Source organism: Triturus cristatus, chromosome 1_1 (genome assembly GCF_964204655.1).
Source record: "Triturus cristatus chromosome 1_1, aTriCri1.1, whole genome shotgun sequence".
NCBI lineage: Eukaryota > Metazoa > Chordata > Amphibia > Caudata > Salamandridae > Triturus > Triturus cristatus.
This window is the reverse complement of record NC_140579.1, coordinates 906,604,816-906,629,667: the sequence shown is the minus strand read 5'-3', so window position 1 is coordinate 906,629,667 and position 24,852 is coordinate 906,604,816. Positions and strand designations below refer to the sequence as shown.

The following is a 24,852-nucleotide window of genomic DNA, read 5'->3' as shown; positions in this document are numbered from 1 at the left end:
AAACTGTGTCTGTGGAAAGCGCCTCATCCAGTTCCAGTGCGACGCCCACTGAGCAACCCTGGAGATAAATGAATGGTATCTCCTCTCAGGCTGAGCCAACCCGGCCCTGGACAAACTAGCCCTGATTCTTTCCATCTGATATCTGGTCAGGGGGCCTTGGTCCACTTGCATCAGTAGATTGCCTGGGGCAGGGGGACGGCACATCAGATATTCCCTGACCCAGTGGACAGGGCAAAACCTAGGGTCCCCGAGGGGCCTGAGGACCACGTCAATACCTTGCCCCGCCTGGTCAGTCTTTGATCTCCGGAGGTGGATCGGCAGGGAATCCGTGAGGGACACATCTAAATTGCCTAAGGCATCCCCTGAACTGTCGGTCTTGGACCTAGCCACCAGCTCACTAATCCGGAAGGCGCCAAAGAAGGCCAAACAGAAAGCAGCCGCGAAGAGGGTAGCCTCATACTTGAAGTAGGTCGCCCCCTCCCGCACGCCCAGGATGTTGACATCAATGGGGGCCCTATTATCCGGAGCCCTGGGCTCATCCCTAGACCACCCCTTGAGAGCAGCCCTTATGGCAAAAGATTTTGTTGGGTCTACCCCCCCCCTGACAGCTTGGCATCGTGACTTGCCGCCGCCAGGCGGCAGCCCACCCAGGGGTGGCTCTTCCCATGCTCCCTGACCCACACCACAAATGCCCTGTCTCTACCCTCAATTGGTGCAGCTGAGCCCTTTGGAAACGGAATGGTGACGCACAATCCCCGCCTTGGAGACAAAATTGACCTTGTTGTACTGCGGGATAGGTGCATGCGAAGACAACATAACTATCCTTTGACAACACAGAGCCAGACCGTAACTTTTTTCTATATTGGGACAAAGGAAGACCATGATAATAACACTGACAAGTTTTTGATGTCATCTACATGCTCTCCACCTGCGCTTTGTGAGATATTGGCCCTCCTAGGTTTGCCCAGAGCCCCGGGAAGTATACATGGGTTCTAGGCCGATAATGCACCCGTGTTCACAGGGAAAGATGAAACCATGCTTGCCGTTCCCCGGCCAAAACCGACAACCCTTTTACCCTTTGTCAACAGTAGCACATGCCTAACTCCTGATATCCAAAGGACCTAGTTGGCCAAGCAGAGAAAAAATCCCTAAATGGAATAATACGGAACAGTCTTCTCACGGCGCGCACCACCCAGGTGCCAACAGGACACCGCCGAGGCACTGCTGAAGGATCCACCCCTGAACAGCGCCTTCGATGAATAGCCAGCTCAAGCGCAAGTGGGACCCTTACTCTAAGCAACTCCACCTATCAACGGAAAACAACCATGCCCCCCTGCAAAACCGGTAGTGTGGGTGAAACCCAGCCAAGCAGGCGAACCATGGAAACAGTTTACCTGGGGCCTCGTAGGGACGTAGCCGCTGCTAGACAACCTGTCTTTTCTATCTGAAGCTCGATACCATTAAACAGAATGCCAGGTGACTTAAAGAGGCATAACACTGTAGCAGCCACCCACGCTGCAAAGGCTCTTGCTATACGAGGAAACCACAAGTAAGGTGCATTCTTTACCTGCCTACGCATAATCTGCGATCATGTGACCTTGGCTGGAGAAGAGCTATCCCTGAACCTAACAGGAACTGAAACACTCTGGAACTGCAGCCATGAAAGCTAACTAACTGAAGACCCGTGACCGAGGAACTCCACAGGAGTTTATACTCGCCAAGCTGGAGTCATGGGGCACGACACGTGTAGGATACCAGGGCCTGTCCAAATGGTCCCTTAATATTCTTGTTGAATGCTTTAAACCTATGATGCATAAGGCTGCTTAGACCACCTTTGCAATTGCCCGCATTAGTGAAAGGTCCCTAGATTGTGTGTTAGCCACCCACCGGTTAGCCAACTCCAAGTGTTTGCGAAGAACACAGTCCCTTGTCAAGTTGGTGCCAACCAAGAACTAGTTCCTTCTTGATCCTCTCAACCTGTGGGAAAACAACTAACATCAATGGTCGCACTACCGACCCACGGCGCTCCGATTCCCGACCCCGGTATGCCTGCCTAAAGAGCATCCCTATGCGCTGCTTGGTCATGTGTTCCACACTTCCAACAGCACTAAATGTGTCTTCTTGCCAAAACAGAACCTCCTATGTGCTAAGTGGTAGAGTCACCTATTATTTTCATTAATAATAGTGAGCAGCTGCTGTGTTACCGTGTTGAGAACACGCCACCAGCCCTGAATATTGTATGCAAACTCCTTTAGACATTGGAAGAGTGTGTCCGTGCACTGTCAGTAGCTTTCCCAAAGAGCATAAAAGAGCTGTACTGTAACACATCCAACACTGTCCCAAATAATTTTCTACCAAGGGCAGCTGCTAATACTACCGCATGTGCTGTTGTGCACGGGAGGGCACTCCTGACCTCAAACCTACAAAATGCCGTGTTGACGCGCCAGGGCCCCCCACGCCTCCTGAAGAAGGCAGTGCATTGCCCACAGAGAGACGGTGTTAATCAATCAATGTTCCCCCCGGCACATCAGGCACGTCTGTGTTTCCCCAGACGTCCATCAATATTTGCTGTGATACGCTAACTTAACATCCAAAAGCCCCTCAGAGGAAGTAACCGCAAAACCTTCTCTCCTCCTTAACGAGGGTAGAGGGGTATGCCTACCTGTGCAAGCAAGATTCTACACATAGCAGCTGTGTCGCCCGACTAGTATGTTGCTGTTTCTGCCCTTGCATTCCAGGTATATGCTAAATCAAGACATCGATAAAGCAAGAACGTCCCACCTGCAGCATGACAGGGTTCTTGGCTCTGTCACAGGTTGTTGGTTGCCTAAAGTAACCAAGCAGCCCTGGGCTTGTGTATAATATTGAAAAGCTTACACTTAATGCCGCTGTCCCCATGCCAAAGTACCTGCCCTGCCCTGCCCTGAACATCAAACTCAACAGAACAATGAGGCGAGGACTGGAAGTGTAGGACCTATCTGGGGCAGGCGCGCGGGGGAACAGTGCAGCTAGACAGTTGTAATTCCTAAGCAGATTGGAAGCCCTTTACCTCCTCGCTAAACCTGTTTAGTGAATACCAAATTGTGTTTTAACGATCAAGTCCTCTGTTCTAAGGAATCAAAAAGGGGTTTCCAACCAGGTCCCAATCCCACATAATATTCGACTCATAACTATGCAAACCAAATCCAACAAGCGCGTCCACAAACTCACACACTCTAGAACGCGTGGAGTGAAACAAGCGTACCTATTCACACATGAGTGAAATAGTGATTCGTGGACCAGCCTCTTGGCTGTTTACACGAGACTGTAAATGGCTCCAGATCTAATGTCAGCACCCGATTTCTGTGTTCGCACGCTGGCGCCTGCCTGAACAGGGGGGTTCAAAGACACAAAAAGGCTGGAGATCAAACTGCTATTGGATTGTCTTGCTCTGATGCTAACCATGTACCGAAACCAGTTGTATCACAACATCCATGCAGTTTGTTTCACTGCAGAAGCAACGTGTAAACTTTAACAACGCCACAGGATGTGTTTCGCTCAGCCAGTTTATACTTAATATTTGCATCATGCTTTCGAAAAGAAAATCAAAGCACACAGAGGGGCTGGATTATGTTAGCTTAACAGGGCATTTTATCAGGACTAGGGAAAAGAACAGGTAAAAAGACTGACTCCTTGTTAACATCCATGCTTACCTTGTTAACATTCCAGGTGCCCGAGACCAAGCAATGCAGCTCGCCGGGTGCTTCTACAGGATGGCGCAACGCATCCCGCAGATGTGCATGGTGCTAAAATGTCTGTGCAACCAGCTCTGAGGCAATGGGAAATATGGGCTAGTGGCTGCGACCCCGGCAGCAAGTCAGTAGTGCAGCAGCAGAACCTCGATGTTTACTGGGGGAGGGAAACGGCCATGGTTTAGATGCAACTTCCAGTTGAGATCCCCAGGCAGATTTTATGTTTGCCCCAAAAGCTCCCAGGAGGCGCTAGTAAAAGGAGAAATTAGTTCGCCATTTCCTTTTAAGCTCTGCTGGGGGTCTCATTAACGATAGGCTGCTGGGCATATAACCCAAAGGGAAGCAGACAGACACTTCGGGAAACTGGAATTATGCAGCAGAGGAGGGCACGATTATGTGGCAAGGGTTTCCATCATATTTGACAGGAAAAGGCAATGTACGCTGCATTTTATCATCGTGTTAACTCTATTTTGTTATTTTATACCTTTTAACACACAACAGTGTAAGGCTTTGCACCCTCTTTGACTTCCCGAGAGTGTGATGGCCAAACTCTGCAGCTCTTCGCCCTTAAGCCACTTCCTTTTCCCAACCTCCTTTCCCAGGTCCGCCTAAGGGCCGCCCCCGTGAGGATCGGGGCACGACTCAACGTGACCGAAGAAGTGGACCCCGAGACCGGGAAAGTAAAAGCACGCCGCACGCCAAGTGGGCCCCGACTCACCCCGACACAGGGTCACCAGGACTCTTAGGCCCCAACCGGTACATCCCACACGATGGAAGAAGGACTGCAAGTTCAATCGAGCACACAGAATGACAGCGCTCCTCCGCCGGGAACTACAGAGCAGGCAGTAAGAACATACATGAAATGCAACTCAGAAAACCCTGCAGCTTGCCTGTTAATCTCAATGCTGTCTCGGAACAACTGCTAACTTATATATATATATTCACTGAAAAAAACATAGGTTTCAGGCATGTTATAGTTAGGAATTGGCATTTAAAAAACCTTGGAAATTCACTGAAAAAACCATAGGTTTCAGGGGCGTTATAGTTAGCTGGACTTTTCACTCGTACAAAACCATTGAAATTCCCCCGTTATAGTTAGTTCAGCTAACTATAACTCGCGCGCCCGCCAATGCACTGCTGATGACGTCACATATTACATCACTCATGACATGATCAGTGACATCACTCATGACATCACTGATGACATCTCAAATGACATCACTGATGACATCATCCAGTGAATGTGTGTTTTTCTGAAAATTACATATGTTTTATATATGTATATCTCAAGGTCGATGGAAGAATAAATGGGTATATAAGTGTCTAAATGGATATTTGTTTTTTAAAAATTGATTGTATAACTGACTGATTAAGTGTATCTTAGTGAATACATGGCTTAGTGAGTAATGTTTAAATATGTACATATCTGTATCAGTCTCTCACTTTGTGTATAAGTGGCTGCATGGGTTGGTGAGTAGCTACATGAGTGTCTATATAGGTTATTAGTTGTTTTTTTGAGTATCAGTATGAGTGTCTGAGTGTCTGTATGGTTCGGTGGGTATTACGTAGTGCATAGGTGCATGAATGAGTGACTCACTGTTTGTATGTGTTGAAGACAGCATGTGTGCAGGACTGTATGGGTGGATGAGTGTGTGCATGGGTGTGTTAGTGAGTGAATGACTGTCTCAATAGTGTCTTTATGAGTAACTACATATGTTTTAACTAGTATATGTGACTATTGGTGTATATAAGTGAGTATATGTGAGAGTGAGAGATTGAAAGAGTTCCTGTTTGAATAAGTATGTGTTTCTATAAGTGATTGTTTAAAAGACTTAAGTATGTGTAAGTTTCTGTAGAAGTAAGTGTGGTGGTGTGTGTATAACTGTATATGCAAGTAAATGGATGTTTGATTCTTTATTAGCATGAGTGACTATGTGTGTGAGTAACTCTATGGATGAGTGGCGTTGTGTAACAGGATGTATAGGTGTATGAGTACATATGATGAGTGAGTACATGTATGAGTGACTGTATAGGACTGTTGGTGAATGAGTGGATGTGTATGTGGATCTTAGAATTACTGAATAGGTTGTTGTAACTGATATTGGTATGTCCATTGTTTTGAACATTTTAGTTTCTATTTTTGAATGTGTGTATCAAAGGTTATATTAGGGGGAGAGGAGGTCTGCCACTCTATCACAAGGATGATGTCATCCGTGATGTCATTTGAGATGTCATCAGTGATGTCATGAGTGATGTCACTGATCATGCCATGAGTGATGTAATATTTGATTGGTTGTGTAAAATCAATAAAAAACAGATATAAAAAAAAAAAAAAAAATGTGACGTCATCAGCAGTGCATTGCGGGCGCGCGAGTTATAGTTAGCTGAACTAACTATAACGGGGGAATTTCAATGGTTTTGTACGAGTGAAAAGTCCAGCTAACTATAACGCCCCTGAAACCTATGGTTTTTTCAGTGAATTTCTAAGGTTTTTTAAATGCTAATTCCTAACTATAACATGACTGAAACCTATGGTTTTTTCAGTGAATTTCAAAGGTTTTTTTAAATGCTAATTTCTAACTATGCCTACAGAGATAGGACATGTGAAGAAAGAAGAAAAAACGCACAGAAAGAAAAAACAAGAAATGCAGAAAGAAGCAACAGAAGTCCTCAAAGACGAAGAAAAGTGCAGGAAGAAGGATAACGTGCAGAAAGAACAAACAGAAGAGCAGAAAGAAGCCTTGTTGCAAAATCATCCTGTACCCTCAACTTTTTCAGACGGATACTGGTGGTAACTGAGTCTGACTAACCAGTCCTAGAGCCAGTGCTATGTTAAAAGACACTTAGAATACAGTGAAAACACCTACATACACTAGGGAACACTATGCGTTGGGGTCCCCCTGTGATCAGCATGACCTCCTCTGTAAGCCCCTAGTATATAATAGGGCAGTGGATTAAAACTACCTCTTAAAACGCGCCACAGGGCGTGTTTGCACACGTCACCTCAGGCCCCGTCCCCTCACTTCCCCACTGTGTAAACACGCACTGTGGCCTATTTAAGTTGGGAGATTAAGTCCCCTTGAATCCTGAGGGTCCCTAGGGTCCAACTAGACCACTAGGTACCTCCAGTAAGCGCCACAGAGCTGCGTTGCAGAGAGATGTAAAAAGGGGCACGGCCTAGACCACCTCTCTGCAACGCAGCGCAGTGGCGCTTACTGGAAGCACCTGGTGGGCTAGTTGGCCCCCAGGGTCCCTCAGGATTGAAGGGGAATTATTTCCCCAACTTAAAACGCGCCACAGGGCTTGTTTGCACATGTTAACTCAGGCCCCATCCCCTCCCTTCACCACTGTGTAAACACGCACTGTGTCCCTTTTTAGTTGGGAGATTAAGTTCATTTGAATCCTGAGGGTCCCTAGGGTCCAACTAGCCCACTAGGTACCTCCAGTAAGCGCCACAGAGCTGCGTTGCAGAGAGGTGTAAAAAGTGGCACGGCCTGGACCACCTCTCTGCAACGCAGCTCAGTGGCGCTTACTGGAAGCACCTGGTGGGCTAGTTAGCCCCCAGGGGCCCTCAGGATTGAAGGGGAATTATTTCCCCAACTTAAAACGCGCCATAGGGCGTGTTTGCACACGTCACCTCAGGCCCCATTCCCTCCCTTCCCCACTGTGTAAACACGCCCTGTGGCCGTTTTTTAAGTTGGGAGATTAAGTTCCCTTGTGTCAGGTGTGTGTCCTCAGGGTCGGAGTGATGCTGAGATTGGGTCCACCCCCTGATCTACCCAAGACCAGAATGCCGTAAAAGCCGTGGTCTAAAGGAGGATCAAGTGAGGGAAGGATAGGAAGGGGACTGCAGGGAAAAAGGACCTGAAATGACAAAGCACATCGGATATAACACTCTCTTTCCCCTAGACTCTCACCCTCTCGTCAGAAACCAGTAACATTAATATACCTTCAGTGCAAAGTATAAACACAGGACAGAAGATTCTTCTCTTCTATGACCCCAAACTAACGTTGCCTCTCGGAGTGACAGTCTACCTGGGATGCAGAGAAACACGGTTTAGTAAAATCCTATCGCTACCTTGACTGGCCAATACATAGTTTACAGGAACCACAGTACCTTGGTTTATGGTGTGCGATTGTACTCTGGTCGTTGGTTTGGTGAGGCGTTGCTGACTCCTCCGATGGAAGGCAAAAGAAATCCGTGAAGTGAGTGGGAAAACCGTCCTCTGCACGAGCCGCAAGACACAGGCTCACCAACGGAGGACACGTGAAGGGAGAGTGTAGAAGGGTAAAAGCAAGGAAACCGTGCCCCGCACGAGCCGCAAGACGCTAGCTCACCAACGAGGGCGCGGTATCTGTGGTGAGGCCGGTTAAGGAAAGAACCGGAAACAAAACGTCCTCCGCACGAGCCGCCAGGCGCGTGCTCACCAACGGAGGACCCAGGTAATAATTCAGGAGCACCGCTCCCCTTGTAGCTCCTAAACACGTCCTCCGCACGAGCCGCAAGGCGCAGGCTCACCAACGGAGGACACGGAACGTTGGGACCAGGGACAAAACGTCCTCCGCACGAGCCGCAATACGCGTGCTCTCCAACGGAGGACCAAGATAATACTCCTCAACTGAGGACGTGATAGATGGAATCCGGGTGCACAACGAGTTAACGGCCCCTGCCGGTGTACTGAGCTCCGGGGACCGGGGATTGGTAACAAGGGTATCAGAGCGAGGTCCCTGAGCGTCAGCAAAGCTCAGCTTGGATATCTCGCAACTCACCCTCCGGGGACGATGTACAGCAATCCAGCTGGAAGCTGCTCCATACGCAGTGTTCGGCAAGCTTCTGACTTCCGGGTCAGAATATCCGACGCCGGGGAAGGGATCTTGGCGGTCTTTATCGTCTCTCCTCCCTCGTTGCGTTGCAGGGCTTCCTGGGTGATGTAGTCCGTAAAACCTCCCGCAACTCGCGTGAGGCGTGAAACGGAATCGTGACAGTACATCCCCCTCACCGAGAGCGCCTCAAGGGCCCAGGCTTCAGCGGGAACTCCTCATGGAACAAGATCACCAGCCGTGGCGCATGGACACCGGACGACGGTACCCAAGAGTCCTCCTCCGGGTCGTACCCCTTCCACGCCACTAGGTATTGCAGCCTGCGGCCCCGAAAGCGGGAGTCCACCACGCGAGCCACCTCGTATTCCATCTCCCCCTGCACCAACAGAGGGGGAGGCAACCTCCGTAGCGCAGAGCGTGACGGCTTCAGCAGGGACACATGGAACACGGGGTGAATCCTGAGATGCGTAGGCAGCTTCAGCTTCATCGCCACCGGGCTCACGCACTTCACAATAGGATAAGGTCCAAGGAACCGAGGATTGAACACACTATGCCTCCGAAACCGAATGTTCCGGGTTGACAACCAGACCAGATCCCCCACCTTGTAGAGGGGCCCCTGACGCCTGTGATTGTCTGCCGAGGTTTTGTATGCAGACTTGGCGGCCTCCAGGGCTATGCGAGCAGCCCCCAACGTCTCCTTGATGTGTGCCGCTCTGTTCGCCGCCTCAGGGATCTTATCCCCCCCGCTGGTTGTAGGGAAGGGAGAAACCGTGGGTGCCTCCCATAGTTGCAATAGAACGGGGAATCCCGAGTGGAGCTATGAGCGGCGTTGGTATACGCGATCTCCGCAATCCATAGATAGTCCACCCAGTCGTTCCGGCTATGGTCCATATAGCAGCGTAGGTATTGCTTCAGTGTTTGGTTGAGGCGCTCCGTCTGCTCATCGGTTTGCGGGTGGAAGCTTGTTGACAGGGCAGCAGTGGCATGGAGAGATGAACACCACGCCTTCCAGACCTGTGCGGTGAACTGGGAACCCCGGTCCGACACTATAACTGCTGGCAACCCATGCAGTTGTACCACATGCTCCATCAGCATCTGTGCTGTTTGCCCCACCGTGGGTACCTGGGGACACGCCACAAAGTGCCCCATCTTGGTCAGCTAGTCTACGACCACAAGAATCGCGGTGTACCCCTTGTTTCGGGGGAGACCCACCACGAAGTCCAGTGATATGCGCTCCCACTGGCAAGAAGGGGTAGGCAACGGCCTGAGCAGACCAGGAGGTTTCCGACGGTCTGTCTTGGCTGCTTCGCATACCGCGCACTTCGCCACCCACTCTACGATGTCAGCCCGCAGTGAGGGCCACCAACTCTGCCTGGCTATCTTTTCCGCTGTCTTCTCCACCCCCATGTGCCCCGCTCTCGGGGATTCATGGCACCACCGGTACACCTGTCGCCTTAAGGCAATCGTTGGAAGCAGTAGCCTTCCGTTGTTCAACGGGTAGCCGTCCTTCAGCCTCCATTCCCTATGGTTCCTGAGCCATGTTTTCCATCCAGCGGTTTTCACCCCCTCACGAATCCCCCTCAAGAACGCGTCTGGCTGTATAATACACACTGCCTTGGCGGGATGAATGATTGCTTCTTCCGTCGTCTCTATTGGAACGAGGGTGGACGTCTGGCGTGTCATGGCATCGGCCTTTCTATTGTCCACTCCGGGTCTGTAGGTAATTACGAAGTGGAATTCCGAAAAGAAGAGCATCCACCTGAGTTGTCTGGGAGAGAGGTGTCTGGCTGCTGTCATGAACTGCAGATTTCTGTGGTCCGTGTACACAGTGACTACGTGTCTGGCCCCCATGAGGAAGTGCCTCCATTCAGTGAAAGCCGCCTTGATAGCCAGGAGTTCTTTTTCTGCCACATGGTAGTTTAGTTCGGCCTCATTCAGTTTCCTGGACATGTAGGCGATGGGATGCAGCTGTCCGGTGACTTCGTTCCTTTGGGACAGGATGGCTCCCACTGCCACGTTGGACGCATCGGCTTCCACTACATAGGGCTTATCCGGATCGGGGTGTGCTAATATAGGCGCAGACACAAAGGCCTCCTTCAAATCCTGAAATGCCTCCTGGGCTTCTGCAGTCCAGACGAACGGTTGCGACTTCCGTAGCAGATGCGTGATAGGGGCAACGACCTGGGAGAACCTCCGGATAAAACGCCTATAAAAATTGGCGAAGCCGATGAAGCACTGGATGTCCCTGACGTTCTGTGGTTCTGGCTAGTCGCGAACAGCACACACCTTGCGCTCAACCATTTCTTGTCCTTGAGGACTGAGCATAACCCCCAGGAACTCCACTGATGTTACGTGGAAGTCGCATTTGCTCAGTTTGCAGAATAGGTTATGGTCTTGCAGGAGACCGAGCACGGTCTTCACGTGGTGGACATGGTGTGTTTCTGAGTCTGAATAGATGAGTATATTATCTATATATACCACTACGTAGTGGTCCAACAATTCCCTCAACACGTCGTTGAGAAAGTATTGGAACGCCGCAGGGGCATTACAGAGCCCGAACGGCATCACCAAATACTCAAACAACCCGTATCGGGTTTTGAAAGCGGTCTTCCACTCATCTCCCCTCCTCATCCTCACCAGATGGTAAGCCCCCTTCAGATCTAGCTTTGTGTAGACCTTGGCACTCTTCACTTGTTCCAGCAAAACGCTTATCAGGGGCAGGGGGTATCGGTTCTTTACCGTTACAGCGTTGAGTGCCCTGAAGTCCACACAAGTCCGAAGTTCGCCGTTGGCTTTCCTAACCAGGGTATGCCCAGAATCACCCCATAATGAGGAGCCTTGATCACACTCAGTTGGAGGGTTTCCGTGTGATTCCCTACTCTCATTTCTACATCCCCTGTGTGATACCCTACTGGACCCGTATCCACTCTCCTCCCGTCTACGGCATAGACTTCCTCCTGGATCCTACGGGTGACCAGGGGAACCCCTATCCGGTGTGCTTCGTCTAGGTCAATGAACAGGCCCGTAGCCCCTGAATCTACCATGGCGTGCATCGGTACCCACTCATGTCCTACCTTTAAGGAACCCTTGAGATACAAATGAGTAGGACCGGTTGTCGCCTGGCAGGACAGTGAAGGGATAGCCATCCGACTCCAAGGGACCCCTTCGTCATCCCGGGAGTCCTCTAGTTTTCCTGCGGTGTATCAAGTGCGGCAGAGGTCGCCCTGTTGGCCCGAAACCTGTTTAGCTTGGGTTTGTTCGGGCATTCACGGACATAATGCCCTTTCTTACTGCAATAGAGGCAAAGCCCCTGCTTGCAGCGTGCGTCCTTTTCTGCCCCCGACAGGGAGGCCCTAATGGCCCCTATGTCCATAGGTTCGGGCGTAGGAGCCATCCAATTCTCTGGGGACTTTGTGTGCCCAACCGCAGGTGTGGGTTTCCCTTTTCCTCGGTGGTCCCCCTTGCGTTCGCGCAGTCTATGGTCGAGGCGTAAAGCCAGTTTTATCAAATCTTCACAAGACGCGGGTTGGGGGTCTATCTGAGCTATGATATCCTTCATGTCTTCCTGCAACCCCTGGTGAAACAGAGAAGCCTGCATGGCCTCGGGCCATTTGGTCTCTGTTACTAACCGCCTAAATGAGTTTAGGTAGGTAAGAAGGTCTTGGCTACCTTGCCTTAATTCCAATAGTTCCCGGTCGGCGGTGTACGAGTCGGCCCGTCGATCGAACACCTTGATAAATTCTGCCTTGAAGGCCTCTCAATCATGAATGAGTGGGTCGTCACGATGTACAAGGGGCACCACCCACTGTGCTGCATCCCCCGACAAATACGAAACTAGAAAGGCCACCTTGGCCTGGTTTGTGGAAAACGCCCGGGATTTGCATGAAAAATCCATCATCACCTGCGTGAGGAAGACCTGTATCATGCTGGATTCGCCCTTGAATCTCTCTGGGTTGGCCAAAGGGATGGACACCGGCAGCTCTACTACCACCGTACTAGGAGGAGGAGCCCCTGCATTGAAGGGATTCCTGTGCATGCCATCCATACGAGTACGGAGATCCGCGGCTTCTTGCCGGGACGCCGCAAGCTCGACCTGCACAGCTGCCAGGGCTGTCAGGATGTCCTCAAGGGTAGCCATCACTCACGCTACCCGACCGGGAGGACACTATGTCGTGGGTCGGATATTCTGTCAGGTGTGTGTCCTCAGGGTCGGAGTGATGCTGAGATTGGGTCCACCCCCTGATCTACCCAAGACCAGAATGCCGTAAAAGCCGTGGTCTAAAGGAGGATCAAGTGTGGGAAGGATAGGAAGGGGACTGCAGGGAAAAAGGACCTGAAATGACAAAGCACATCGGATATAACACTCTCTTTCCCCTAGACTCTCACCCTCTCGTCAGAAACCAGTAACATTAATATACCTGCAGTGAAAAGTATAAACACAGGACAGAAGATTCTTCTCTTCTATGACCCCAAACTAACGTTGCCTCTCTGAGTGACAGTCTACCTGGGATGCAGAGAAACACGGTTTAGTAAAATCCTATCGCTACCTTGACTGGCCAATACATAGTTTACAGGAACCACAGTACCTTGGTTTATGGTGTGCGATTGTACTCTGGTCGTTGGTTTGGTGAGGCGTTGCTGACTCCTCCGATGGAAGGCAAAAGAAATCCGTGAAGTGAGTGGGAAAACCGTCCTCCGCACAAGCCGCAAGACGCAGGCTCACCAACGGAGGACACGTGAAGGGAGAGTGTAGAAGGGTAAAAGCAAGGAAACCGTGCCTCGCACGAGCCGCAATACGCTAGCTCACCAACGAAGGCGCGGTATCTGTGGTGAGGCCGGTTAAGGAAAGAACCAGAAACAAAACGTCCTCCGCACGAGCCGCCAGGCGCGTGCTCACCAACGGAGGACCCAGGTAATAATTCAGGAGCACCGCTCCCCTTGTAGCTCCTAAACACGTCCTCCGCACGAGCCGCAAGATGCAGGCTCACCAACGGAGGACACGGAACGTTAGGACCAGGGACAAAACGTCCTCCGCACGAGCCGCAATACGCGTGCTCTCCAACGGAGGACCAAGATAATACTCCTCAACTGAGGACGTGATAGATGGAATCCGGGTGCACAACGAGTTAACGGCCCCTGCCGGTGTGCTGAGCTCCGGGGACCGGGGATTGGTAACAAGGGTATCAGAGCGAGGTCCCTGAACGTCAGCAAAGCTCAGCTTGGATATCTCGCAACTCACCCTCCGGGGACGATGTACGGCAATCCAGCTGGAAGCTGCTCCGTACGCAGTGTTCGGCAAGCTTCTGACTTCCGGGTAAGAATATCCGACGCCGGGGAAGGGATCTTGGCGGTCTTTATCGTCTCTCCTCCCTCGTTGCGTCGCAGGGCTTCCTGGGTGATGTAGTCTGTAAAACCTCCCGCAACTCGCGTGAGGCGCGAAACGGAATCGTGACACCTTGAATCCTGAGGATCCCTAGGGGCAAAATAGCCCACTAGGTACGTCCAGTAAGCGCCATTGCAGAGAGGTGTAAAAAGGGACACGGCCTGCACCACCTCTCTGCAACGCAAAGCAGTGGCGCTTACTGGAAGCACCTGGTGGGCTAGGTGGCCCCCAGGGTCCCTCAGGATTGAAAGGGAATTATTTCCCCAACTTAAAACGCGCCACAGGGCGTGTTTGCACACGTCACCTCAGGCCCCATCCCCTCCCTTTACCACTGTGTAAATGTGCCCTGTGGCCGTTCTAAGTTGAATGATTAAGTCCCCTTGAATCTTAAGGGTCCCTAGGGTCAAACTAGCCCACTAGGTACCTCCAGTAAGCGCCACAGAGCTGCGTTGCATAGAGGTGTAAAAAGGGGCGTGGCCTCAGAACACCTGTCTGCAACGCAGCTCCCTGGCGCATACTGGAGATACCTGTTGGGCTAGTTGGCCCTCAGGGACCCTCAGTATTGAAGGGGAATTATTTCCCAACTTACAACTGGCCAGGGGGCGCGTTTGCAGAGTGCTGCAAGGAGGGGGCATGGCCTCCGGCGCGATGCCGGTCTTTTATTTATTTTATCTTTTTAAAAAGGAGAGCTGTGTGGCCCCCCTTCTTTTTCTAAGAAGGGGGGCCACACAGGGCCTGCACCCTAATTTTTTTTGTTGAAAAAAATACATTTGGCCCTCTCAAGGCCTTAATCGGCCCCGGGGACCCCATCCCCCGGGGCCGGCCTTTGTTTTTTATTATTTTAAAAAAATATATATTTATTGAAACACCTAGGACATGCTGGACAAACCGTATGTACCTATCACCATGACGATTTGCGTGATATTCATTAAAAGGCGACTATGCATAGAATGAATCCACATGGAATGTATTTACACCGCTAGTGAAGCTCTGACGTGTCTGACGCCCTACCGTGCCTAATCTCGACACCCCCGCAGGTGGGTACTCTCAAAGTAGACACCCTTGCCGTTTATTTATACAAACATGGGTAGCTATTGACAGGCACATTTAATATACACGCACACCAAGCCATTCAAAGGGGAATCGACAAAAATTAGACCAAACTATGCAAGAAATCCCCCTCACGGTTAATAAAACACACATCCACCATCGGATGTGTAATACTTTTTATTTTACTCTCTGGAAAGGAGACGAACCTCACTTGAGAGTCACAGCGTGCTCCTGGCTGAGCCCAATGCTATGTTACACCCACAAGTGCCCGCCGAGTGCCTCACACCTCTGTTTTGTATTCCACCAGCTAGTGCATATGCTATGACACTCTCTAGCCCATGTGCACTGTAACACCACCCCGTGAATATGTCATGCCACACTTGCCTTCGCACGGGTTATATTGCCCCATCTAACGTGCCTTCCTCGATGCCTATGTTATAACGCACAGCACTATGCCATACATATTACAATCTGGGATCCATATCTTTGTCACAGTGCATATGCAACGTTACACTCCCCAGCACATATTTTATATTACAACTTTAGAGACTAGTTAGGCTACACAACACTGCCCTGTGCATATTACACTCCAAGGCGCATATCGCATAGCACGCGCTAGTGCCTGTGCTATCTTGCGCTCTCCAATGAATCTGTCATTGCGCACAATGTATTGCATATTATATTTCACGCCCCGGTTCATCTTATATCACACTTTTTGGTGCATAGTTTATACCATATACTATATCTAGTTTTCATTTTCAATCGTGCTCTCGGGACTATGTTCTATATAACACTGCATCCACCTACCCTTTTCACGGGCATTACATTTTGCGATGGGGGTTGGAGGGTCAGGGGGTGTTTCTGCCAAGTGAGCCCGGAGTCACAGTCACAAACGTCCTCTTCTTCCTGAATAAAAGTGAGATTATGCTGCATACTTGTTCATATTTTAAGTAGTTTGCACAGACACACATTTTAAAAACAATAAAGTTCCTAATACCCACCTTCTCTGAACAGTTAGCTTGCTGCCCCATCCACCTCCTCCCTATCCTCTGTTGTCTGAATCCATGGACTAGCCTCCTCCCTCCTGCCATGCATGGTCTGATGTGCTGCTGCTGGAGCGGGTTATGCAAAAATGTTGTATACCCATCCCATTTTGCATGTCGTTTTATTAATTAGATTAATTAATTAATCATAATCGTACTAATGGTTTGGAGTGATGTGGAAATAACTAATCAACCTTATTAATGACCGAAATACACGTGGGATTTGCATCTGCATGGCCTAATTAATGACGTGAACTAAATTTCGTACGCATATTAATGATAGATAATTAGAACATTGCATGATATATGTCGCTTTGGTGATGAAATTGTGATTCGTGCTTTATTTAGTAAGTATATACCGCATTGAGTGTTGCTTTTGGCTAGATAAATACACACACATATGGGTATTAGCGAGGGAAAAACATTTAATTAGTCATTTCTATGTATTAATTACGTTTTTGTGTTTCTTTGCTTAAGTTGACTATTCTGGCCTATCAAATGATGGCTGCTTTTGGTGCCTAACCCAACTGCCGACGCTGAACCAGGCTTGGGTGAAGTGCGCCTGCGCTAAAAGATGAGCAACAACGGCCCTGTCTTGACCCCAGGCAAGCTGTACTTATCAAGGCCACTGGGAAAGGTGCCAGCGCTACAGACAAAAGGCTTTATTGAAGAACCGGAACCAGCAAGTATGCTGACAACATGGACTAAACCTTATGGGAACGGAGAGGTTGACCCCTGATCAGCCAATCAGAACAGTTTAAAACTCAATATTGTTACATTTTGCTATTGAAATTATTATAAAACCCATAGAATAGAGAGGTTGGAGGGTCGCTCCTTCGATTTCCTGATGATATGCTGACGAAGAGGACGGTGACACTGCAGGACAGCTGTTAGCCTGAATCTTTGACGGACTGAATTAATGCCCAAAATCCTGATGAACTTAACCTGCTAAATTGATGGGCATAGATTTGCGAGACTGCCAGATTTGACATAGAGGACGACTTTAGCCAGAATAGGTAAATATGAATGGCAACTTGATCAAATGAATGATTTAATCTGCAATATTAATATAAATTTGGATTTGAACATCTACAGAAATGAGTTGGGTTGTTTATTCATTGAAATGTGTTAATGAAAAGGTTAATTAGAGTATTAGAAATTCACTTAAATCTACAACTAACAGATCCATCCCGTTCATGAGGGGAATACCAAATGTAGAATCTAGGGCCTAATGAGCATAAGAAGGGTTTGTAGGTTTGTTGCTCATTAGGGTAAAGTGGTATCTTCCTCCCTCATTATCCAGCACTTGGAAGGATTATCGCCTCTCGTACGGACTGATGGTGAGTGTGTGTTGGTGTTATGGGCCCCACCAGCGAATGTATGGATAGTGTGCGTGTGTGAGATCTTTTGGTCCGCAACGGTAGGGAGGGATTTTGCACTTCGCGCTGGAGCACTGCCACTGCCCTCCATTTAGCATGATGTACCAGTCCACTCCTCCTGCCCTCCATTGTCCAATTCTATGGCCCATCATTGACCTCCTGATTAGCCTCTGTGCTTAGCTTGCTGCCCCTATTCTCCTTCCCCCTGCCCTCCGATGTCTTTGTGCATGCCCCTGCTCCATCCTTTTTGCCCACCATGCTCCATGGACCTGCCACTCCTATCTACTCTGAGTGTTCTGTTGAGCTGCCACTCCCCTCCCACCTGCCTAGCATAGTCAGATGACTGTAACCTGTCCCTGCCACCTCCACCCTGCCTGTCCACATGCCATGCCCCTATCCCCTTCCTCCTGTCCTCCATGGTCCATTTTACTGCCACACCCTTCTGCCCTCCCTGGTCCGTTGTGCTGCAACTGCTCCTCCTGCCTTCCTGCGTGGTCTGTTGTGAGGCCCCTTCCCCTGAACTCTCTTGTCTGTGCCCAGGTCCTGACCCTCCCTTCTATCCTCCATGGTCCTTTGTGCATGCCCCTGCACCCTCCTTCTTGCCCATCATAGCCATTGTGCTACCACTAACCCTCCCGCTTGCCATGCATGGTCTTCTGTGCTGCCATGGCCCCTCCCACCTTCCCTGTGTGGTCAGCTAGCTGCCCCTGACCCCCTCCCACCTTCCCTCCATGGTCTGTGTGTATGCCATCATAGTCTCATTGTTGCTCTCCATGGTGTGTTTTGTTTCTAGTGCCCAACCTGCCTGACCTCTATGGTCATCTTGCTGCTCCTGCCTTGCCCCCTTGCCCCCAGCCCTCTGTTTCCATGTGCAGACCCCTATTCCCTCCCTCCTGGCTTGTCTGTTCCATTGTAATGCCCCTGATCTGTCCCTCCTGCCCTTTATGGTCTGTTATGCTGCAGCTTTCTCTCCTGTCTGCCCATTATGGCCAGATAGCTACCATTGCCTCTTTCCCCTCTGTTCTCTGTTGTCCATGTGCATGGTCCTGTCCCCTCCCTATTGCTTTCTATGGATTGTTGTGCTGCACTCCTGTCCCGCATGCGCTGTGTGGTGTATTGTGCTGCTGCAAACCCTGATGCCTGCCCTGTAGGGTCAGTTTGGTGCACCTCTCCATGTCCCTCCTGTCCTCTGTTATCCGAGTCCATGTCCCTACCGCAATTCCTCCTGCTCACCATGATCCAATGTACCATACTTGCGAACATTTTGAACTTGGTAAGAGGGAGATTTTGAAAAAAAACTGGGGTATTGAATTTCCCCTTTGAGTTACATTGAAAAAGAGAAGATTGTAGACAGGAGAAAGATCAAATAAAGCCCATTTGAGCTTAAAAACATTGGACGTTTCCTGGCTGAAACGGGTCTGTTGGCATGTATGGTTGTACTACCACTGCCTCTTCCTTCTGCCCACAATGGTGTATTATATTGCCACAGCCTCTCTTGCCAGTCCTGTATTGTTGGTTTGTTGCCCCTGCCCCCCTTTCCACTGCCCTCCATAGTCTGTTGTGCTGCCACTGCCCTTCCTGCCTGCCCAGTGTGGTCAAATTGTTGCATCTGCACTCTCCTACCTGCCTTCAATTTTCAGAGTCCGTGCCCCTGGCCTCTGCCTCTCAACAGTATCCCAATGAACAACTAGATTGCTAACATTCTATATTTATTACAAAAGTGTGGAACGCCTGACGTCATCTTGATGTAATCAAAACTGTAATACCTAGAGTATTTCCTTTAGAAATTACATATATGAGAGGGTCTTATTTGCATCAAAATTATGGTTAGTGCTCTAAAAAACTAAAATGAGGATATATTTTCTGAGTTTTCAAATAGCGACAAAGAACTTTTACATTATTTGTATTCTTTATGTTTTTTTATCCAGTTGACCACTTGATTAAATGTTGCACCTAGGGGAGAGGATGTGGTGTTACTTCCAGAGCTGCAGACTTTGCAACTGGGGAACCAGGTTGGAGTTTCTGCTTCAGCTCAACATTCTGTGATTCTGGTCAAATCACTAAATCTCCCCATGTCTACAACCAAAATGAATTTGGTCTTGTGTGATGTAACCAATGCTCATGTAAAGCACTCCAATACCTGACAAGTGTGCACTATGTAAAACTGCAAATACTCAAGAAATAAGTGTTGTGCACACTTCTGTCATTGGGCTACATGTGGGCTACATCTGGGTGATATTTGTGCTGCATTTGGGCTCATTTGTCTCTGGTGGCCATCTTGGGAGATTTATTTGTTATGAAGTTTCCTAATTTCCTGCAGTCTCCTCAGTAGGAAATACTTTCAGTTTTTTACTTTGGTTCCATCAAGAAGGCATTCAGACGTGTCACACATTTGCTATAAATTCTGAATGTTAGCACTCTAGTTGCTCATTAGATCACTGTAGTAAAGCTACTGCTCACCAGGGAAGTCTGCTGCTGGTATTCAAAGTGCATGTTTCAGTCTGCATGTCAGAATTTTTTAATGAAATAGAAGAGGATTTGAGAAGTCACTCAAAATGTGCCCTAATTTTTCTTTCTACAGCACTAATCATAATTTCTATGGCAAACTGAACCCCCTCATTTTGTTCCTTTGTAAATTAAATGTTTTAAGTGTTACCACTTTATTTCAATCCAGATGGCTTCAGGTGTGCCATACTTTTGTCATAAGTAAGACTGTTCGCGCTCTAGTTGTTCGTTAGAACACTCTGGGGCATTCTGTCATTGGGCTATATTTGGGCTACATCTGGGTGATATTTGGGCTACATTTGGGCTCTTTTGTCTCTGGTGGCCATCTTGGGAGATTTATTTGTTATGAAGTTTCCTAATTTCCTCATTTACTGCAGTCTCCTCAGTGGGAATACTTTCAGTTTTTTATTTTGGTTCAATCAAGAAGGCATTCAGATGTGTCACACATTTGCTATAAATTCTGAATGTTAGCACTCTAGTTGCTCATTAGATCACTGTAGTAAAGCTACTGCTCACCAGGGAAGTCTGCTGCTGGTATTCAAAGTGCATGTTTCAGTCTGCATTTCAGAATTTTTTTATGAAATAGAAGAGGATTTGAGAAGTCAAAATGTGCCCTAATTTTTCTTTCTGCAGAACTATTCATAATTTCTATGGCAAAATGAACCCCCTCATTTTGTTCCTTTGTAAATTAAATGTTTTAAGTGTTACCACTTTATTCCAATCAAGATGGCTTCAGGTGTGCCATACTTTTGTCATAAGTAAGACTGTTAGCGCTCTAGTTGTTCGTTAGAACACTCTGGGACATTCTGTCATTGGGCTATACTTGGGCTACATCTGGGTGATATTTGGGCTACATTTGGGCTCTTTTGTCTCTGGTGGCCATCTTGGGAGATTTATTTGTTATGAAGTTTCCTAATTTCCTGCAGTCTCCTCAGTAGGAAATACTTTCAGTTTTTTACTTTGATTCCATCAAGAAGGCATTCAGATGTGTCACACATTTGCCATAAATTCAGAATGTTAGCACTCTAGTTGCTTATTAGATCACTGTAGTAAAGCTACTGCTCACCAGGGAAGTCTGCTGCTGGTATTGAAAGTGCATGTTTCAGTCTGCATGTCAGAATTTTTTAATGAAATAGAAGAGGATTTGAGAAGTCACTCAAAATGTGCCCTAATTTTTCTTTCTGCAGCACTAATCATACTTTCTATGGCAAAATGAACCCCCTCATTTTGTTCCTTTTTAAATTAAATGTTTTAAGAGTTACCACTTTATGCCAACCAAGATGGCTTCAGGTGTGCTATACGTTTGTCATAAGTAGGACTGTTAGCGCTCTAGTTGTTCTTTAGAACACTCTGGGAAGCTGCAGTAGAACACAAAGGAATCAACTGACAGTCTCTGCCCTTGTTGGATATACATGTTTTACTGAGAATGTCAGACTTCATTCTCACATGACTGAGAAAGATAATGTGAATTTCCAGAAAATATGCTCTCAGTTTAGCTTATAGATCACCTTCCAAACCTCTGTGGGAAAAGCATGAGAAAATAGATTTCTCTCAAACATGATTCATGATATCACAGCAGAAGGCTTTTTCACATGGTAAAATCACCTTAGAACTAGGGCTGGGCGGAATTTGCGGAATGCCTCTTCGCGGAATTTTGAAAAAAAATTGTGGAAATCGAGCGCACACCCTGAGGGACCGTGTGCCCGGGACTGGGGTCCCTCGTGCTTGGGCAGGCTCCCCGATCTCCCCGGCCTGGCTGCGTTGAGAAGCAGGGACCGGCCCCGGGCCTCCTGATTTTTGGTCAGGGCCTGGGATCCCACGTTCTGCAGCCTGCAAAGTGTCCATCTGCCCGGGACAAGAGACCCTGGTGCAGAGCCCCAGAGCCCTGCAAGGGCAGGCGGGAGCCCTACCGCTATGGCTCGGTGTGGGCAGCTGGGAGTCCTTTCGGTCCCGGCCATCTGGTCGCACCTTTCCCTCGGCCATCTGGTCGCGCGCAATGCTTTCTAATGGGGCGACCAGATGGCCGGGCCAGCCTGGAAGTCCCGATGAGGGCTCATTTGACTCCCGGATCCTAGTCAGGGCTCCAAGAGGTCGGGCGCATCTGCGCCTAGGATCCCCTCCATCACTCGGAGCGCGCGGGTTGCAAGAAAGGTGGGTAGCCTTCCTCCGGATTAGTAGGGGCAGGGTATGCCGGGACACCCCTCCTGGGGATGGCGGTTCTCAGGCGGGGACCAGATGGGCCAAGCCTGGACGACACTTCCCCGGGCATCCGGTGCTCCCTCCTCCAGCCCACGGCGAGGCAAAGTGCCCAGGACGGGCTCCATGGGTCCCCCGGGCGTCCGGGCCCCGGGAGCTCCGCCGGGCCTCCCATGCCTGAGGCCCAGCGTGGGGTCTACAAGCCCCCCCCGAGGCCTGCAGCCCCAAAGCCCTGCAGCCCTGGATCCCTTCAGCCCGGAGCCCCGGAGACCTGCAGCCCCGGAGACCTGCAGCCCCGGAGACCTGCAGCCCTGGAGCCCTGCAGCCCCGGAGCCCTGCAGCCCTGGAGCCCCAGAGCCCTGTAGCCACGGAGCCCTGCGTGGGCAGGCGGGAACCCTAGCGCGAAGGCTCGGGGTTGGACAGATGGGAGTCCTTTCAGTCCCGGCCATCTGGTTGCACCTCTCCCCTCGGCCATCTGGTCGCGCGCAATGCTTTCCAATGGGGCGACCAGATGGCCGGGCCAGCCTGGAAGTCCCGATGAGCGCTCATTTGACTCCCGGATCCCAGTCAGGGCTCCAGGAGGTCGGGCGCATCCGCGCCTAGGATCCCCTCCGTCACTCGGAGCGCGAGGGTTACAAGAAAGGTGGGTAGCCTTCCTCCGGATTAGTAGGGGCAGGGTATGCCGGAACACCCCTCCAGGGCTGGTGGTTCTTTGCCGGGGACCAGATGGGCTATGCCCGGGCAACATCCTCCCAGGCGTCCGGGGCTCCCTCCTCCGGCACGCGGCGTGGAAGAGTGCCCGGGAGGAGCTCCACGGTGCCTCGGGCAGTCCTCCCCCGGGCACTCGGGCAGTCCTCCCCCGGGCACTCGGGCAGTCCTCCCCCGGGCACTCAGGCCCGAGAGCTCCAGTGGTCCTCCAAGTGCCTGAGGCTCAGCCGGGGTTGCCGAGCCCCCCAGGAAGCAGAGCCCCCAGAGCCCTGCGTGGGTGGGCAGGTGGGAGCTCTACCGCTATGGCCTGGCTCTGGGCGGGCAGACGGGAGTCCTTTCAGTTGCCGGCCATCTGGTCACTCCTTCCCCCTCAGCCATCTGGTCGCGCGCAATGCTTTCCAATATGGCGACCAAATGGCCGAGCCGGCCTGGAAGTCCCGATGAGGGTCCATTCGCCTCGCGGATCCCAGCCAGGGCTCCAGGAGGCCGGGCGCGTCCGCGCCTAGGGTCCCCTCCGTCACTCGGAGCGCGCGGGTTACAAGAAAGGGGGGTTGCCTTCCTCCGGATTAGTAGGGGCAGGGTACTCTGGGACCCCTCTCGGTCTTCAGCCGGCAGCTGGATGGGCCCGGATGCCTCCCCAGCCCCGGGTCTGTTCCGGGGCCTGCCGCGTGGCAGGGTGCCCGGACGGGGTCCGGAGGGCCCGGGGAGGCTTCCTCTGTGCCTGCGGTCCTGGGAGCCCCGGCAGGGTCCAGGGGCCGGGCCCCTGGTCGGGGTCTCCGGCCCCGTCCCCCGGCACTGCCAAAGGCCTGGGATGGGGTTCCGTTGTGGCCGGGGTTCAGGAGCTCCGGCCGGGCCCCTGTGGGCCCTGGGGAGGGCGGCCTCCCCAACCCGGGCTCCGTCCTGGGTCCTGCCGCGTGGCAGGGTGCCTGGGGCGGGGTCCGGAGGGCCCAGGGAGGCTCCCCCTGTGCCTCCGAGCCCGGGAGCTCCGGCTGGGTCCAGGGGCCCGGTCAGGCCCCGGGTCGGGGTCTCCGGCCCCAGGCCCCGTCCCTCGGCCTGCGGCACTGCCAAAGGCCCGGGACGGGGTTCCGTTGTGGCCGGGGAGCCTTCTCTCGCTGGATCGGGTTCAGGAGCTCCGGCCGGGCCCCTGGGGGCCCCGGGGAGGGTGGCCTCCCCAACCCGGGCTCCGTCCTGGGTCCTGCCGCGTGGCAGGGTGCCCGGGGTGGGGTCCAGAGGGCCCGGGGAGGCTTCCCCTGCGCCTCTGGGCCTGGGAGCCCTGGCTGGCCGGCCTGCCGCTCTGCCAAGGGCCCGGGACTGGGGTCTGTCGGTCCCGTGCAGGCCTCCCCTGCTTGTCGAGGTTTTCTGCGGGCCCCGGGTCCCCCACGCAGCCTCCATGGCTGGGGCCCAGCTGGGGGCCCTGGGCCTCCAGCCCCCCATGCCCTGGCACCCGCTCACTCGTTCGTTGGGGCACAGAGCGACCAGATACCTTCCCTTCCGAGCCCGGCCGTCTGGTAGTAACTTTCTCCTTCGGCCATCTGGTCGCGCCTGTCCCCTCGGCCATCTGGTCGCGCACGTTTCATTTGGCTATCTTCCCTACGGCCATCTGGTCGCGCGCAATGCTTTCCTATGGGGCGACCAGATGGCCGGGCTCGCTTGGAAGTCTCGATGAGGGTCCATTTGCCTCCCGGATCCCAGTGAGGGCTCCAGGAGGTCGGGTACATTCGCGCCTTGGGTCCCCTCTGTCACCTCGTGCGCATGGATTTCAAGAAAGGGGGGTAATTTTCCTCCGGATTACTAGGGAGAGGGTCAGTTAGACCTCCGAGTAGTTTGGCGATTCTGAATCAGGGGAAGGCAGACCCGGGGCCCCCAGGGGCTCGGGTACGCTCCTGCCTCTCAGCCCCTTCCCGATGGTCCTTTCTCTCCGAGTTTTCTGGGGCAGACCCCTGTGAGGTCCGTGGATCCCGAGACAGGGGAAGGCAGCACCCGGGCCCGCCCGAAACGGGGCCCCCAGGGGCCCGGGTACGAACACCTGCCTCTCA

At 51.3% G+C, this 24,852-nt stretch overlaps 1 protein-coding gene across 3 annotated transcripts in view; it reads left to right on the top strand.

Moving 5' to 3' along the window:
- LOC146871264 (GTP-binding protein REM 2-like) overlaps window positions 1-24,852 on the top strand; it is a 169,063-nt gene that overhangs the window by 50,545 nt on the left and 93,666 nt on the right. Inside the window, exon 4 of one of the 3 annotated variants that reach the window (XM_085650721.1) lies at window positions 16,506-16,893. The exons of the other annotated variants lie outside the window; for them this stretch is intronic. Within the exon in view, the coding sequence (XP_085506847.1) occupies window positions 16,506-16,550 (45 nt within the window). The 3' untranslated portion in view covers window positions 16,551-16,893. Of the gene's footprint in view, window positions 1-16,505; window positions 16,894-24,852 lie in introns of those variants that run through there. 3 annotated transcript variants of the gene reach the window in all.